The sequence below is a fragment of the Pollicipes pollicipes genome, unplaced genomic scaffold, assembly GCF_011947565.3.
Source record: "Pollicipes pollicipes isolate AB1234 unplaced genomic scaffold, Ppol_2.1 Scaffold_6686;HRSCAF=7923_pilon_pilon_pilon, whole genome shotgun sequence".
Classification (NCBI taxonomy): domain Eukaryota; kingdom Metazoa; phylum Arthropoda; class Thecostraca; order Pollicipedomorpha; family Pollicipedidae; genus Pollicipes; species Pollicipes pollicipes.
The window spans coordinates 39,855,743-39,872,356 of record NW_023596921.1 but is presented as its reverse complement, the minus strand read 5'-3'; the positions used below and the strand labels follow the sequence as shown (position 1 = coordinate 39,872,356).

Here is a 16,614-nt window from a genome sequence, read left to right as displayed (position 1 = left end):
TACAACCCATCAGAACAGAGATCTACCTACATAAGCCATCACCCAACAATGAGTCACCAGGGCCCATCGAGACTGGCCTACCCCATGTTCCGCATCCATCCTTCACACTAATCTTGCCACCTGACCTGCATGAATTTGACAACAAATGAGATCTTTAGACCGATAGAACTTGTCAAAACAATTTTTAGATGTTGCTAGGAAGGGACTTCCTGCAGCTTTGCCTGGAAACTCGCCCATTCCAAAGATTCGCCACTTTTCGACGAAATGACATCTGCGCCTTCATAGCTCTACGCCTACTTTTTGCTAAATAAAACTGGTTTCCTCTAAGTCTAGGCCCAATTTCCAGTACCCCTTGTAGATCTACCTTGACTATCCCTTCCATAGCCTTGAACACTTTTATCAGATCTATCTAAGTCTACCATATTGCAGTGAATATATATCCAGGGCCTTAGCCTTATCCTCAAATTCTAAGTTACCAATCTCATTTGTCATCCTAGATGTCTTTCGCTGTACTCTCTCCAGCCATCCATATCTTTTTGGAAGCATGGGGGACCGAGCCTGTACACAATACTTTAGGTGTGGTCTGACATAAGCGCGTGTATTCCCATATTCAAGCGCCCAAATGTGGTATACAAATTTGCTTACTCCAACTGAGGTTCCTGGCTTTGTTTCGTATCCTACATTGTTGTAACAACTTCTTTGTACCGACACCTCACAATACACCTGACGGAGGACGCCAAGAGACCACATGCAACACGACCACAGCACTCGTCTCACGCGTCAAATGATCACACACAACACCGAAGACTTAGCATCTGGAAACGACACGAGAAAACGTTCTAGAAAATGTTCTAATTTGTAATTTGTCCGTTGCCGACATGAGATGAAGAGCTAGAGCTGATGAGGAGAAGAGCTGCGTGCATGCGTGTTTATTGGCTTTTAGAACGGATAGAGAATGTATACGAAACGTTAAACAAGGAATATATCAGATGATGGTACATGTCATTTAGCCGGCTACTTTTTAATCTGGCAGACGATGTGAAAAGTGACGTTCGAAAGATCGAAAAAACCTAGCCGGAAGCTATATAAAGCACATCATGCCGTTTTCTTCGATGATCTGTGTATAAACAAAAATATATTGCCAAAATACACCTATCAATATGTACATATATATATATATATATATATATATATATATATATATATATATATATAAACGCACGTGCGTGCGTGTGTGTGTGTGTGTGTGGTGTGGTGTGTGTGTGTGTGTGTGTGTGTGTGTGTGTGTGTGTGTGTGTGTGTGTGTGTGTGTGTGTGTGTGTGTGTGTGTGTGTGTGTGTGTGTGTGTGTGTGTGTGTGTGTGTGTGTGTGTGTGTGTGTGTGTGTGTGTGTGTGTGTGTGTGTGTGTGTGTGTGTGTGTGTGTGTGTGTGTGTGTGTGTGTGTGTGTGTGTGTGTGTGTGTGTGTGTGTGTGTGTGTGTGTGTGTGTGTGTGTGTGTGTTTCGGCTTCGGCTTCCTGGCAGCTAGTCTCTGGTGACGGGTAACCACCCGTGAGATGATCGCAGGTCCCCCGTGTACCACAGTCTGATTTTGTTCCGTTCGCAACGCCACAATGTAATGAATTGAGTTTATTTTGGGCACAGAAAAGGCCCAATGTCATGCGTATTCGTCTTCTTCAGCTTTCCTTGGATAAGAACCCTCTTTAATGACCATGTCACGGCTACGGGATTGAGCAGACCGGTGAGTAATGGGGCAAGCCTGAGGTCATCATGGGGGGCCTTCAATAACGGGCCTCGCCCCTTTCCGGGGGGCTTGGGCGAGCGCTCGGGCGGGGCTCCAGCCAGGCTGGCCGTGAAGCCGGCTCATCGCTGGCGACCAGTCACTGATAACACCGCGCGGTGAGGTACTGGGAGAGATTAGAAGGAAACGATGAGTGAAGAACACAGGGCGGGTGACTAGCTTGTCATCACTGGCGAACTAGGACTCTTCCGCTTGGCGTTATGCCGGTCCGGACCGCACCATTCATGGTGCTCCGTTGCCGCTTGCGGACACTGACAGCGCGCGTGATCTTTGCCCGTGTCCCTGCAGTGCATGTAATAGTGCGGTGCTAATTACTTCCAATGCACAATGCATTAACATAACGTAACATAACGCATAAGTGTACGATTACCGATGGAGAAATACTTGCTGGTTGGGGATAGTAAACGCGTTTGACTAGCCATGTTTTCGATATCACACGAAGTTTTTTTATATCACGCGCATGTGTCTTTCACGCTGCCATGAACAATTCACCATATGCATCCGTGCTATAAGGCACGGCATTTGTTAAAGGGCCAAGTGCGCCTGTGAAAAAAGTTCATTGGCACAAAGTCATCACACTCATTTTTTGAAATGTTTGCGCTGCCATACTGTCCCGCTTAAAATATATTCAAAATGTATCCCATGAACTTTTTCAAAAGTTTTCAAATGAGCTAATGCGCAAAGTTTTTGGCTACAAAAGCTCCTCCCAAACATTAAGAGCTCTCCTCAGAAAGTGACCAAAATCTACACAGCGTGTCTCACACGCACTTAATCACATATGCACGCAGCCTGGCAAGTGATGCCGCATTCGAGCTGTCACCACCACTGTCGGGCGTCACCAGCTCCGTGCGGCCGACTTCAAGGCGGCGCTCCGCCGCGCCCATCAGCTCCGGTCGGCGTGGTGGCGGAGCCCCGGTCGGCGTGGTGGCGGAGCTCCGGTCGGCATGGTGGCGGAGCTCCGGTCGGCGTGGTGGCGAAGCTCCGGTCGGCGTGGTGGCGGAGATCCGGTCGGCGTGGTGGCGGAACGGCCAGGCCGGGTCTGGCGTGCCGCGCGTCTGCATGGCGCTGGGCTCCGGAACCAGATGGTGCCAGGTACTCGGAAAACATTCTCGCGGTGCAAGCCCACTTTCGCGGCCAGAGCTGGTGAGATGCACCCGTGGCCTGCCATCGGACAGCAGATGTGGCTGGCATCGGTCTTTGTTCCGCAATGTGTGGAGCGTGCTCTCCGGAGTTAGCCAGAGTGGGTGGTGAACGCTTTTCCATGAAAGGAGGTGGTAAGGTCGCAAACCTATTTGCAATTGAAGCATTTTTTGCGTTCAGTTCTGTGCAGACTTATTTCACTGACAGCGGAAACTGGATGAGTGACACAGCGCAAATCACACAGCCTGCACGTGGACTTTCATGTTAGGAAATTACCAATTATGCACTTGGATTGGCAGGCACCTTGCAATAAGTGCAACAAGTTTCGTTGACAATTGAAAACAATCCCGCACTTCAAATCGTTAACATGTTCTTCTTTTGACAGGCTCTTTGTTTCAGGATATTCACCTTTGTTCCCGCTAGCGTCTACAACATTTGTCGACCCTGTTAGCGAATGTCTCTGCCGCGAGCCCATAAAACAGCTAATCGAAGTGGATGGTGTGGCCAGTTGCCACTTGGGTTTCATTTCGCACACCGCGAGCACTCAAACCGTCGGCTGCGGACTTGCTTGTCGCTGCTGAGTCAGCTTAGCCACGTTAGCGTGGGCAGGCCGGCCGGTCGCCAGAAGTCTGTCCGGCTGATATCCATTGCGGATCAAGACTCAGAAAGCACTTTCAGCGACTGTTTCGCTTCCGCTCCGACGTCGCCGACGACGCGGCGCCCGTCTCCTGGCAACGGTGCGCTCGGCCGACCCGAAGCTCCGTTGCCGTGCCCGGCTCGCCGGCGGGCAGAGTCCGGCGCTCACCGAGCGACCGAGTGGAACTCACAGCGGGGTGCAAACTGATCAATGGGCTGACCTGCTCAATAACCTGTCGATAGACACCGGTGGCCGCGGTGCGGTCGGCAGACACCCCGAGGACGCGAGTCCGCTCCAGGCCGGCGGCGGCGTGCGGCGGCCGACGCCGGAGCCGCCGCCGGCTCAGGCAAAGCTGGCCTCTGCCCCCGGCGCTGCCGCTGGCACCGGCGCTGGCCCATTGCTGCCAACGACTGAACCCGTCGACGTTCCCGTCGCCAGCCACGCGTCGTCTCATTGTCGCAAGCTATTCATTCCCCGAACCGTCCCGTGGGGTGGACGCTGACCTAGTGTCGGCCTTGACTGCACGAGTCGACGGAACGGGCGAGTCGGCGTTGCTGGGCGGTTGCTCCGCGCTGGGCACAATCGGTCGTTGTCGGCCCCAGGTTGCGAGGCGCTGTCAGCGCGGCTCAATGTCGGCGGCCAAGACCAAAGCGTCGCCTGCTGGTGACTGCGACGGTGGGTCGGCCACCCCCGCGCCAGGAGACGAACGCATCACTTGTCAGGAGGTGGCCGTCGACACGTCACGAGGCGGCCAGCTTCGCCTCAGGAAATGGTCGTCGATAAGTCACGTGACGGCCAGCCAGCCTCGCGTCAGGAGATACCCACCTGACGGCGGGACTTAACTAGTCTGCCGTCAGGAGATGGCCATCTTGTTTCATGAGACGGTCGTCTCACTTCAAGAGATAGCCTTTATGCGTCAGGAAAAGTCCGGAGACGACCTCCTCAAGTAAAGATGGCTGTGTCGCGCTGACCTTAAGCAGCAGCCGCGATATATTACGCTACGGCTCAGCTATGGCTGTGTTCTCTGATCTGCCCATAATTGCTCGCTGTAGGCTGCTGCTCACTTCCGTCGCGCCGCTGTAGTTTTTGCCCGTCACATTAGTGCAATAGCACGCGACGTGAGGCAGTCCCGGACATCGTTACATCTAACGAAAGGTCGCCCGGACAGGGTCGCGGTGAGGAGGAAGTCCGGATCTCATTAGTCCTTGCTAATTATATGAGCCAGACAAGTAATTGCCCTTCTCGTTGCAACCACAAGGCCCGGACATATTTGTTTCCAAGCGGAGCTGCGCGGGAACTGGCATGATCATTTCAAGGCCACTGGAATGATATTTCGTAAGTCAGATGGTCAGAATGATCATGCGTGTCATGGTATGGGCTCGCTCCAGACGTCAAAATGCTCAAGTGCATGATCGGAGACTGCTTTAGCCCGCAGTTCAGTTCATTTTATTCACGAATCATTTCAGAAAGTGGTTCACTGTTTATTTCGGTACACTTGCAATAGTAGTATGAGTGCAATATTCAAACATGCTACCAACGCGACCACATTCGCACGTTGTCAATCATCCCGTCGTTCACGAAGCTTCGTCAAAAACAAAATCATTGATCGTCAAAACATCTCACGCAACGGCAAGCAAGCTATGTTACACAACGCAACCGTCGCTTTCGTCCAATCTGGTGCGAAGCTCCCTGTGGGTGCGAGGGGCGGTGACAGTCGGCGGCAGGCGGCTCCGGGATGCGGCCGCGCGATGCGAAAAGGCCTTGCGTGCAACTGACAGGCAAAGGGCTGATCAAAGCGAAGAGCAGATCAAGGGCGCCGGGCATTGCCGCCCGGGTGGCGCGCTGGCATACAGCGGTATGTTGTGAGAACAGGGACCGAATCGCCGCGGAGACTGCGAGTACCGTTGCAGTTCGGCGGACACAGCGATGCTGCCACGGTGATTGACAAGGTCACGAACACTGCGCCAGCCTCACGCTGGGACAATCGCCGGCAGTGAATCTCGCAGACGAGCATCGGTGACGATCCTGGCCCCAAATCACTCTAATCGGAATCACTTTAGCCTGCGGACTACGTTCTCCCCGTAACTCCGCAGGAAATAGCACTAACAACAGCCGGCACCACCGCAGATGGCGACGCCGCACCCTCGCCCCGGAGCCGGGTACCGGGCCGCCAATCAGCTGACTGCGGGTTCTGGCGGTCAGCTGGCGGCTGGCTCGGGCCGGCGGCGGCGGCGGCGTGCGAGCAGACGGCGCGGTGGGTCGCCGACCCGCCGCTGTTGCTACCCGGGTCTGGCCCGCTCAGTGGTCTGGTTGGGCCGCATCACGCTTTCTCTCTATGATCATTAGGGGTGGAAAAACCGGGCGTCGGCAACGGCAGGTCGGCCAGAATGACGGAGAAAAAGGCAGTGGACGGAGAGAGGAGGCGGAGCTGAAGGGGAACCGGCATAACATGACTGAGTTATGCCTGAGGGAGCTCGGTAAAAACTTAGGTATAGGGTCCGCCTAAGGAAGAGAAACCAACGACGTACGGACGGACAAAAAGGCGGACATGCGATGACTGGACCAGATTGGGCAGCCAGACAAGCTGTCCAAACTCATTCCTGATGAAGAAGGCAACAATTTCAAGTTCAAGAGACAACCTTTCGGCTCATGCAGACACAAAACGGCGGAATTTGCGCCATTGACGCTAATTTGTGGTCGAATTACGTTGTTGTGACGTTATGGAACAACGTGGGCGCTTCCATCAAGTGCTCTCAAGGGCGCTAGGCAGGCTGCTCCAAACGGGAGCTATACAGCTTGACATTTTCAAGATAAATGAGCCGCTTGTTTTCAAAAGGCATTTTGTTATCTCTAATGCACGCAATGTAAAAAAGAAGTAACGGACTTTAACCTTCCACTCTTTACTTCGGCCTATAGGGAAAAAGTGTCATGGCCCGAAGCCTTGCCGTTAAGCTGATGGCGCGCTGTAATGTAAGCATTGGCATCACATAGCACTGATGAGGGATAAGGACTAACAAACAACAATCAGCTGTGGATTGTTCATGTGGAGAGCCACGGAATACTCCCGAGGCATGTGTATCTTTCCTTTCGCCAGGGGTTTGCTATTTCCGGAGCAATGATCACGCATTTTGCCTTAACGCGATGGCAGGTCAATGCTCAATGGCGTGCAAATCAACACCTACTCCTTCTAGAAGTTAAGTTTTGAGGAAACGACGGACAATAAACTTATCGGCTGTGATATAAGGATAGACGAGGGAAGACAGGACAGCCTAGGTTATGACTTGAGGAAAACAGGACAGGCCAAAGCCTTGACGACAGACGCAAAAGACAGATCGTCGCGTTAAGATGGGCGGAAAAAAAGACAAATGTCTGAAAACGGACAGTAGAAGGCAGGTTGTTAAATGAACTGTGGCCAATACCACAGACCTATGCACGTGTCTGGCGACGTCTTCTTTTTCAAATTAATGTATGCGTCGTGACAAACAACTTAGACAACAAAGGAGCAATAGGGAATAGGACGTAACGGCTATATCGTACGGCATTTTCTTTTCCACGTAAGCATGCAGTAAATCATAAAGTTGAACCTGACGCAAGCGCTATGGTCGGCGGTCGTGCTTTAACTTCCAAACTCTTTTTCGAGCAATCATATTTCTATCTAAAACAGTGACAGCCTTGACCAGGGATACCAGGGATACCAAAGCACGTTTCAACACAAACATCAACCTATCCAGCCCGCGAGTCTTTACCCATCAGGTACCACGTCATGTAATACCGAAGGTTACGTGCTGACGTGCGTTACTTCTTGGCTACTCGGAGCAGCCATGAATAATCATATTGCCCGCTGTCCTCCCATTGTACTGCCCTTAAAGGCGCACCTCTAGGATGACCATATTTTTATTCCGCGTTTATGCTCCGCGTCGCCAGAAAGCGTGCAACAGTCATGGTTCCTGACCCGTCCACCGGTTATGGAGAGAAGTGGCTTTGGGAACGTCAGGATGTGCCCTGCGGCGGCCGGCGGCGTCAGTCAGCAACTGTGGTGGGTCACGTAAGTTGCCTTCCACAGAGACGGAGCGCCTAGAAAACACCACACACTCGCTTACTGCCGCATGAGGAACGCCTCTACGTGCCCCGATACACCAAGGACGGACCAATCCCAGTGGAGACGGGCGCTTCACGTCCTGACCCATTACAATGGATTGGGACGTTGCGCTGGGTCAGTGGGCAACGCATTGCCCACCGACCCGAGCCGTGTTCCATGTCCATCGGCGGCGAAGCCCCACAGACCGCAAAACAGCGGCAGCTTTCGCGCCAGCTGGGGCCGCAGCGCAGATGGCGGCGGGCGCCGAAGTACTGGGAACCCGCCATGCGTCTCTCAGTTGGGTGCCCACACCGCGGCGGGTCCGGGACCGCACCGCCAGCCCAGCCACACCGCGGCGGTGGAAATGTCAGAGACGCCTGGCTGGACCGGCGTGCCTGGGTGTGGGCTTCCAGGGAGCATTGCTTTCGAATGGCCTCAAGGCTGACGACGGGTTGTGGACAGCAGCGCTCCCAGAAGTTTTCTGTTTTGGGGCTGGCGGAGTGCTGTGAACGTGGAACTATCAAAACGTATGTTTTCTGTCGATGCCCTAAGACACGTGGGCAAATTATCCTGATCTGGGTTGTTAGTCTGGGGATTATCAATGTTTGATTCTGGGCCGAGAATGTCAGGAAGTCACAAATTACAAACAGGTTCGCTTGTGAAGTCATCAGTAGGAAGTCACATGTCAGGGAGATTTTCTTTCGGCAGCTAGCAAACCGTGGAACTAACAGTTCACTGGACTCCGCTCAGCTACGTACGAATAACGACCACTTCCATAAAGCGATGCCAGAGTCTACGCTGTTTCTAATTCCCGCGGTGCAGCCATCGGCTTGTTATTTCTCAGATGCATCGACTCTCCGTAGCCATCAGTCATGTTGAGCATTAAGACCCGCATAAATATTACACAGAAGGCACAGAAGTAATATGCTTGCACGGAGCGATCCGAAAGTGACGTAAGTCGTATTCTGCCGCCGTACGAAACACGCTACAAAACGCTGGGCACATGCTGATATACGGGTCTTCCCAGTGTCGCAAATGCATATATGGGTCTTCGTGGCATATCCTATCAGTCTACGCTCATGGCATCACTTTCATGGCGCTCTAAAACAACGCTGCAGGATTTCAGAGGAGTACATGCATGGGTTGTAGCTCCACGTGGAGCGGCGGTCCCACAGCGCTGCTCCACATGCAGCGGCGGCTCCGGATCTATGTTCCACATGGAGCGGCGGCTGCAGAGCGCTGCTCCACATGAAGCGGCGACTCCAGAACACTGCTCCACATGGAGCGGCGGCTCCAGATCTCTGCTCTACATGAAGCGGCGGCTCCAGAGCGCTGCTTCGCATGGAGCGGCAGCTCCAGAGCACTGCTCCACATGGAGTGATGGCTCCAAATCTCTGCTCCGCATGGAGCGGCAGCTCCAGAGCGCTGCTCCACATGAAGCGGCGGCCCCACAGCGCTGCTCCACGTGGAGCGGCGGCTCCAAATCTCTGCTCCACATGGAGCGGCAGCTCCAGAGCGCCGCTCCCTGTAATCGCCTCTGTACCGTAATCTGGCCACGGCCAGCGGGCGGAGCACGACCGGCTGGTGACGTCAAAGACAGGAACACATTCTGTTGGGAGCGCTGGACAGAACGAAGCAGTGTGCATGCATACACATCATCACATATTGCGTTTTTCTGTCGTTGAGTTTAACCCTTGTGTTGAAAGAAGGGGGAGGGGGCAGGTAGGCACCCTTTCGTTCTTTGAAAGGCCCGCAAAGCGGTTCACGCTGTCGCCCCAACGCTCTCATCGACTCACCCCACATTATTTTCGAACGTACCCCGAATCTTTGGGGTCCAGGTTCTGGCCAGGCATCAGCCGCACGTGCCCCACCTTCGCCTCTTATAAATATTCACCCTGGTGACATCAGTTATTCGCCTTGCTTCAGCTTTACATCAGACAACATCACTCTTTCCTGCGCATGCGGCCATTTTGATCGGAAGGACCACCATAAGTAACCAGCCGAGGCCGAATTGGCCGAATTGGTGACCTTGGCTGAATTTGAACAACAGCCGGTTGAGCGACTGTCTGGCACAGATTAAATGCCAGCACTACTAGCCTTCAGTTAAACGCAGTGTTATGACATACAACTCACTGCTGCTCACAAAACGAATAGACATGGGAGTAATACAAATTGTAAACAAAATTTGAAGAAATTAGATTAGTTTGAGCCCCAATTTGTAATGCCCTGCTCGAACTCAGGTTCCAGAAGATCACGGGGTAAAACTCACAGTTGGGGAATGCCGATTGATCATTGTGGGAGGGGGGGGGGGAGAATGGCCCACTCAGAACAATACAAATCGACCCTGGTGTATATAATTAGGGAATGAAAGAATCTATTGAACTGCACAAAGACAAACTAGATTTTGACACGGTCTGAGATTATTTTTTTTAATGTCTAAACGGTCTCTGATGCGTGGATGCTTGATGAGATAGCACCGTCTTACTTGAGGCACTCGCCTAAAGCACCGTCATTAAGGTCTTAATGGAAACGCCGCCACTGCTGTACACGAAGCTCCCCAGAATTTTCTCTTCCCGACGCGTGTCACAATGAAGCCTGGCTCTCACAGCAACTACGCGTTATCTGGACGACGTTATTTGGACCCAGTGAATAGCTCTCATTTCGTTTCGTCTTGGCGTCGATGTTTTGGTATGAAGTACCCAGAACCAAGCTCCAACTAGGTGTTGACTAGTACCCCGTCAGTTACACCAATATTTAAACAAGCTTCCGCTCGAGCGCCGTAATGTACAAGTGCCTGGGTGTTTTACGAGCTGACTGCAAGACAAAGCTTACGGGCAAAGTAACTCCATTAGCTATTTCTGGAAAAAGCGAGAATGCTGGCCCATGAGAGGCATGCCTTACTTTCCGAGAAGGTTTGATCACTTGACTTAAGCTGTTTGGTTCTGAACGTTAGCATGCGTGTAACTATACCGCGCTCGAGCTGTCTCAGTGTATATTTCGAACAGGCTGTGAGAATGGCTGCTTTCAGACAGCACCCACTGTCCGCTAGTAAGTGCGTTGAGGCGATTCTGTACTTTTAGAAGACACAAGTACGGTCGATGTAAGAACCATTGCCTACTTGCTCATCACGCCAGTTTGCAAACCCAAAGTTACACGGATGAGAACAACGACAAAGCACTATAAGGCCCAAATATCAGATACATATCTTCGCTATTTACGGTCTTTGTTGCCGTAGCTGCTCTTTGGTGAGTCGATGGTATCGGACACAACCGCAATAAGTCAAATTTACCAGCCGGCATCACTTGTTGGAACCATTCTACGAGTGGGCAAATTACGAATGCGACTTTTATGGACGGTCTTCAGCTGGAATCAAGGAGCATCATGACGCAGCCAGCGCAAGGCCGTTTTCCCCGAGTGAATCAACCCCCATGCAGGCTTTCGAGCCAGACCGCAACAAGACACACTCCCGCAGGGAAAGCGTGCGTGGCCATAGTGCACGGATGAGACTCGGCATTAGAAGTTTGAGTGGCAGTTTTTGCGGCAGAAATTTGTCACGCGTCCCCGACTAGTGCAAGGCCAGCAGGTACATATCCGTCATGTAGCGAACCCTACACACCGTGCGGTGTGCAGGGGCTTAAGACACATCAGCACATGGCAGTTCAGAGGACACATTGGCCCCGCTCTTCTAGTGGGTGTGCGCTTAGAAAAAGTGTGGTGCTCTCCTCCAACTAAGCAATGTCTAAAAACGAACGGATGTGTTCACGCTAGCAAACCGACAAATGCCACCTGGAGCCACTGGCCAATAGCTAGCCACTGGCTAAAGCAGGGAAGTGAAGCTGGCCACACATCCATCTCGTTCATATCGGTGTGCTAGAGGCATGTTAACACTCATGCTAAGGAGGCTACTGCAATGCCTTTAAAAAGCACCACCATGACGCATAGGGAAGCACCAACCAAAATCTGAGTCAACCGCTTGCATAGCATACACAGATGCCTTACCACATGATCACAGGCCAAGCCGACCAGGCACCAAGGCGCGGCGGTGCAGGTCAGTATCAACTCTTCCAAAGCTTACAGGTGGTGATCGTCCTACTCCTACTTTTCAAGTAGAATGTTCAGTTTCCAAATGCCGCTCTCCCACTGTCCATTGTGGTTCGGGTTTGTCACGCATTTCCGGGGCTTGCAGAACGGTCCCGGCCGTCACAGCCTGTGCCGAATTCGCTGTATGTCCGCATTCACTTATCAACCCACTGCGATGTATGAATTGCATCATAAGAAGTACGTGGAAGGCAACCCGGCTATCAAGTTTTGCACGATACGAACGTCTATATTAAGCGCATATTATTATTTTAGCTCCACTCATCAGTTTCTTCACACCGAGCTCGAATTCCTGAAAACTATTCTCAGACCAATGATTTTCCCGTTGATGTTTTTATGACTCATCGACTCTATATGTATTTCCTAGTCCAAGCCCTTTCACACGCGGAAGCGAATGATTACTTTGATGAACTCCTTTCTGCTAAGTCCCTCGTTCCAACATATTGATGGACTACCTAAATGATGCCAAGTGACTGTGGTTTATGAGTTTGTTGTGCCTTGTGTGGTATATCATACGTAGATTTCACACTTGGTAACCTCCACAGCCGTATTCAACAACATTTATGCAAACCTATCCGGGCACGAAAGTCTCACTAAGCTTGACTCTCCTCTATGTGAGAGCATTCGCTTGCAATTGACAACCCAGCTTTGATCGACAATTTATCCTCGATAACACTTGTTCTCCGAATGGATTCGAGAATTTCGGAGACGTACATTTTCACAAGTCGCTCAATTCCAAACAACGTGACGTCGTCCATCCCATTTAAAATTATGGTGGAGTAAAATTTACGTGTCATTTTTGGGTTGTGTCATGCGACATTTTAAGTGCATTTACGGTACAGAAAGTTGGCTTTTGTCGTGCATACTTATCTACCACAATTTCCATGCTTTTTTTGCCGGAAGATGCAGCCAGACTGTTCTGTGGACACCGTCACGAGTTTATTTGCATATATATATATATATATATATATATATATATATATATATATATATCTCTCTCTCTCTCTCTCTCTCTCTCTCTCTCTCTCTCTCTCTCTCTCTCTCTCTCTCTCTCTCTCTCTCTCTCTCTCTCTCTTTCTCTCTTTGCCTAGATATCAATACCTCTCAGTCATTATCTCCAGCTCGAGCAGAGCACGGCTTGATGGTAATTGGACGCTAGTTTACCGTCTCTGGCTTAGCGAAAGTGCGCCTGCTGAGACATATGGGAATACCTCGGGGATTTTCCTTCGCCAGTCGCTCTCGCACGACTACGTGGGTCACATTTCATTTTGTATATGCACCATTTCCCGAGCTCTTCCAGTGAAGCGTGCGCTTCGTTCCGCTAGCGAAGCGAAGAAGCGAAGCGAAGAAGCGAAGCGTTGGCTCCGCTTACGGCGCCCAATTTCCTTTCAGCCGTAAGCTTCTCTCGGTAAGACTAAAGACGCGTAGCCGATTACATGTGTGGTGGCTTTCATACGACCTCGGCAACAGCGGGGGCTTCAGGATGCCTTGACGAGGTTCTCATTTTCCAGACGACTGCTCAAGCTGAACACAATGTTATCGCAGACATATGATCTATAGATGTTACGAGCATTCGCGCAGATACGTTATGCTTAACTACCAACGCTTTAATGGAACGCGCATAAATACACTACATGATTGTCCAAACGTGCGCTAATTCTCCCTTTCCTCGAATGTATCCTTTTTGTTGAACTACCCTTCGCGGGGGCCCAAAGCTGCTTTTTAACTATCTTACACCACCTTTAACCTATCTTTTACACCGCCCGAGTGTTGCGAACTTTTCGCAATCTTGCTGTAAAACTGTGTGTTGCCATGTCGCGCGAAAACATGATGAAAAACACTCTATGTAGTCAACGCAGTTAGAATATGTGCCATATCTTTGTAGGCCAAGCTGACACTCGTATTTTCTCATCGGAATTGTAGTCTACTAGCGTTGCATAAACACATACCTAAATGTGCTATTACCGTTATCCCGTTTATTGGCTTTTCACGCGATACCCAGCTCTTGCCTGTGCTTATCAGTGCCGTTAGCAGCATGTCTGTCCTTTCCTGATTGGCAACGTTACGTAAAGGTCAATGCGTCACATATAAAAATGTTTGATACCTCCGGCGGGTATCCCCTGCAGGGAGTGCCGCGACATTCCCAGTACATTAACGGCACGCAAACAGTGTCTTGGGCACGGGTGCTGATGCTCGTTTTAAACGGCTTTTTCGGCTCAGTCTTCAACGGGAGCTTTCCAAGTGTAGGAATACGAGCCCCTTCGTTTGCCGAGCCGCTTGCAAGAGCAATTTACTACCTGCGTTAGACGGGACTGTTCCTGCATATGCGCACGCATGTGCTGCTTCTGTGTTTGCGTCTAACCCCGTGCCTATTAAAGGGCTGTCGGTCCTTTAAGCGTTCTTGGAAAAGGAAGGAGCATCATGGAAACATTCTTGAATTCAGCTACGTTAGCAGTCCACCAGCTCAGCATCTTATTATGTAGTTGATGATAAAGATCAACTGAGAGCGTTGCAAAAAGATCAGGAGTCGGGCTGAAATTCATGCTAAGTAATATATATATATATATATATATATATATATATATATATATATATATATATATATATATATATATATATGTATATATATATATATATATATATATATATATGTGTGTGTGTGTGTGTGTGTGTGTGTGTGTGTGTGTGTGTGTGCATGTGTGTTATACCCAGTAGAGGCTACATGTTCATTTTCATTTTTTCCATAGCAGGTATAGTTTTTGATGACATTCTCCATGACCCCGATCTTCCAATCGCTAATTACCGCCCAACAATTCATCGGGTCACGCAGGTATGTCGCACCTTTTGAATTATTTCCATTGCTAATGACTTCCAGATACCGGCGCCCCTCTTCAGCGGTCAAGTGCAGTCACAAGAGAGGGCCAACAGGTTTGGGAGGTCGGCCGTGTTACGTGAGCGACTCCGACTCTGTTCATAGGCGTGCGTCCTTCTCAGAGCTCGTCGCTGATGGCTGGATCCCACACGGGCCTGGGGGGGGGGGGGGGGGGGGCGGCTAAGGACGCGGCACGCATATGGCAGCCTGACGCGCGCGGTGTGCGCCATGAAATGCCACGATGAGGGCCGGCATTTGTGTCAGGTGCTAGCCTTTTCACAGGCGACGGAAAGGGACGGGCTTCACTTCAACACGCGAACAGGGCAGCGGAGCAGCAGATCCGGGCTTTGTAGACTTCCCTTGTTGGGAGACGCGGGGACAGGGAAGGTATGGAGCCGCGGGAAAGATAATCGTGCGAACAGCCGCTCGATGGGTGAGAAAGAATTTCGCCAGCCTCGATTGATCGATACCGTGGAAAATTGCGCCCGCACGACACAGGTCACTTTCGCGTCGGGTTATTTCGCAAATGGAAAACATCACGTGCTGATCTGTTCGAGCACCTTCCGTGCTTCGGCGCTGCGTACTTATAGCCGGCACGCCATGCTATACAGCGCGAATGATTGTAACAGCACAGGCGCGTGCGGAGGGCCGAGGCCGTAGCTAGACGGGCGTCGCTGCTGCTTCCAGGTAATCGGTCGTTTTTGTGAAATATAAACATGGAAATTTTGACGTAAGATGCGTTTTGCCAATTTTGCACGATGGAGAACGGCTGAATGAGTGCAGATAACGAGACGCAGCTCAGCGCCGCACCATCGCACGGAAAACATCGTGAAAGAGCGAAAAATCACTTGAGCTTAAGTCTTTCACCACATATGGTTTGTTCTAATGTTGATTTCCTAGTCTGATTAACTGCTTCCCAGAAAACAGAGGACTACGTCCCATACACAAGGTGAAACACAACACGCGACAAGCCTCACAATAAAAGATGTCATCAGAGTGTAAATCATTAGTTTAGATATTACACGGGTTTTAGAACGATCAACACTGCACACGTTCGCTAATGTGTGGAGCTTTAGCAGTTTACCTATTTACACAATGCTCCTCGAATCTAATCCCATCCTGCGAAAACCTGCTTTCCTAACCCTGTAGCGGTGCATGCCCTTCCTGTTCAGAGCTCTCCCCGGAACAGGTGGGTGCTAAGCCGCAGCACACCTGACCACGTGGCCCGGTGCTGCCCAACACGTGTGCAGCGCATGCCGGTCAAGGTAATCTCCCCCCCCCCCCCATCCTTCTCTCCGCCCGGCTACAGTGGTCGCCGCCCCGACGCGGTTCTGCAGCCGGCCGTCCTTCAGGCCCCTCCCATGAATCTGTGACCGAGCTGTAGTCCGGTTCGCTCACCGGTCCCATTACCCGCTCAAGGTTGGTCAGAGACCTCCCAGAGCCGCCGGCCCGCTACTCGCTCGTCACTTCCCGCTTCATTCGCCCGTAATGAGTCATCTGCATGGGCGCAATCAGGGGACAAGGGAGAGGGTGAGGAGGACGGAGGGGGGGGGGGGGCTCCTTTAGACCGACATTTTCCAAATAGATGGTAGATCATAGATCACAGAAGGCTCATGGTGGAAAGTTAAACAGCGTGCTGCACGCTCACTGAACTCCCTCCACCCCTCAGAAGTTCCTGGCTGCGTCCCCGGCCTCTTGCCTGCGGCAACCTCCATCCCAAGTCAGCGAAAAGCCCCTGCCTGATGCCTCAGGTCTCATTGGGTTCAATAGCCGTCCAAAAATGGGCAAGATGGCCCAGCTAGTGACGTGGCCAATGGCGGAGGTTTTTGGGTAAGGGAACCTGGAAGTGGTGGAAACCGCTGGGGCCGAAAACCCCAGTTAGTACTTTTCGACAGTCTAATGCACCTGAAGATCTTCCAAACATATAATAAGCCTCGATTTATCTAAATAGAATCGCAATCCCAGCCTAAAAAGCTCCCCAGAAAAAAAT

The 16,614-nt window shown here is 51.2% G+C and overlaps 1 protein-coding gene across 1 annotated transcript in view; it reads right to left on the bottom strand.

Annotated features, from left to right (window-relative positions):
- Nucleotides 1-7,566: 7,566 nt before the first annotated feature.
- LOC119108307 (mitochondrial antiviral-signaling protein-like) overlaps nt 7,567-16,614 on the bottom strand; it is a 12,846-nt gene continuing 3,798 nt past the window's right edge. The window contains exon 6 of the mRNA XM_037231883.1: nt 7,567-7,578. Within this exon, the coding sequence (XP_037087778.1) occupies nt 7,567-7,578 (12 nt within the window). The remainder of the gene's footprint in view (nt 7,579-16,614) is intronic.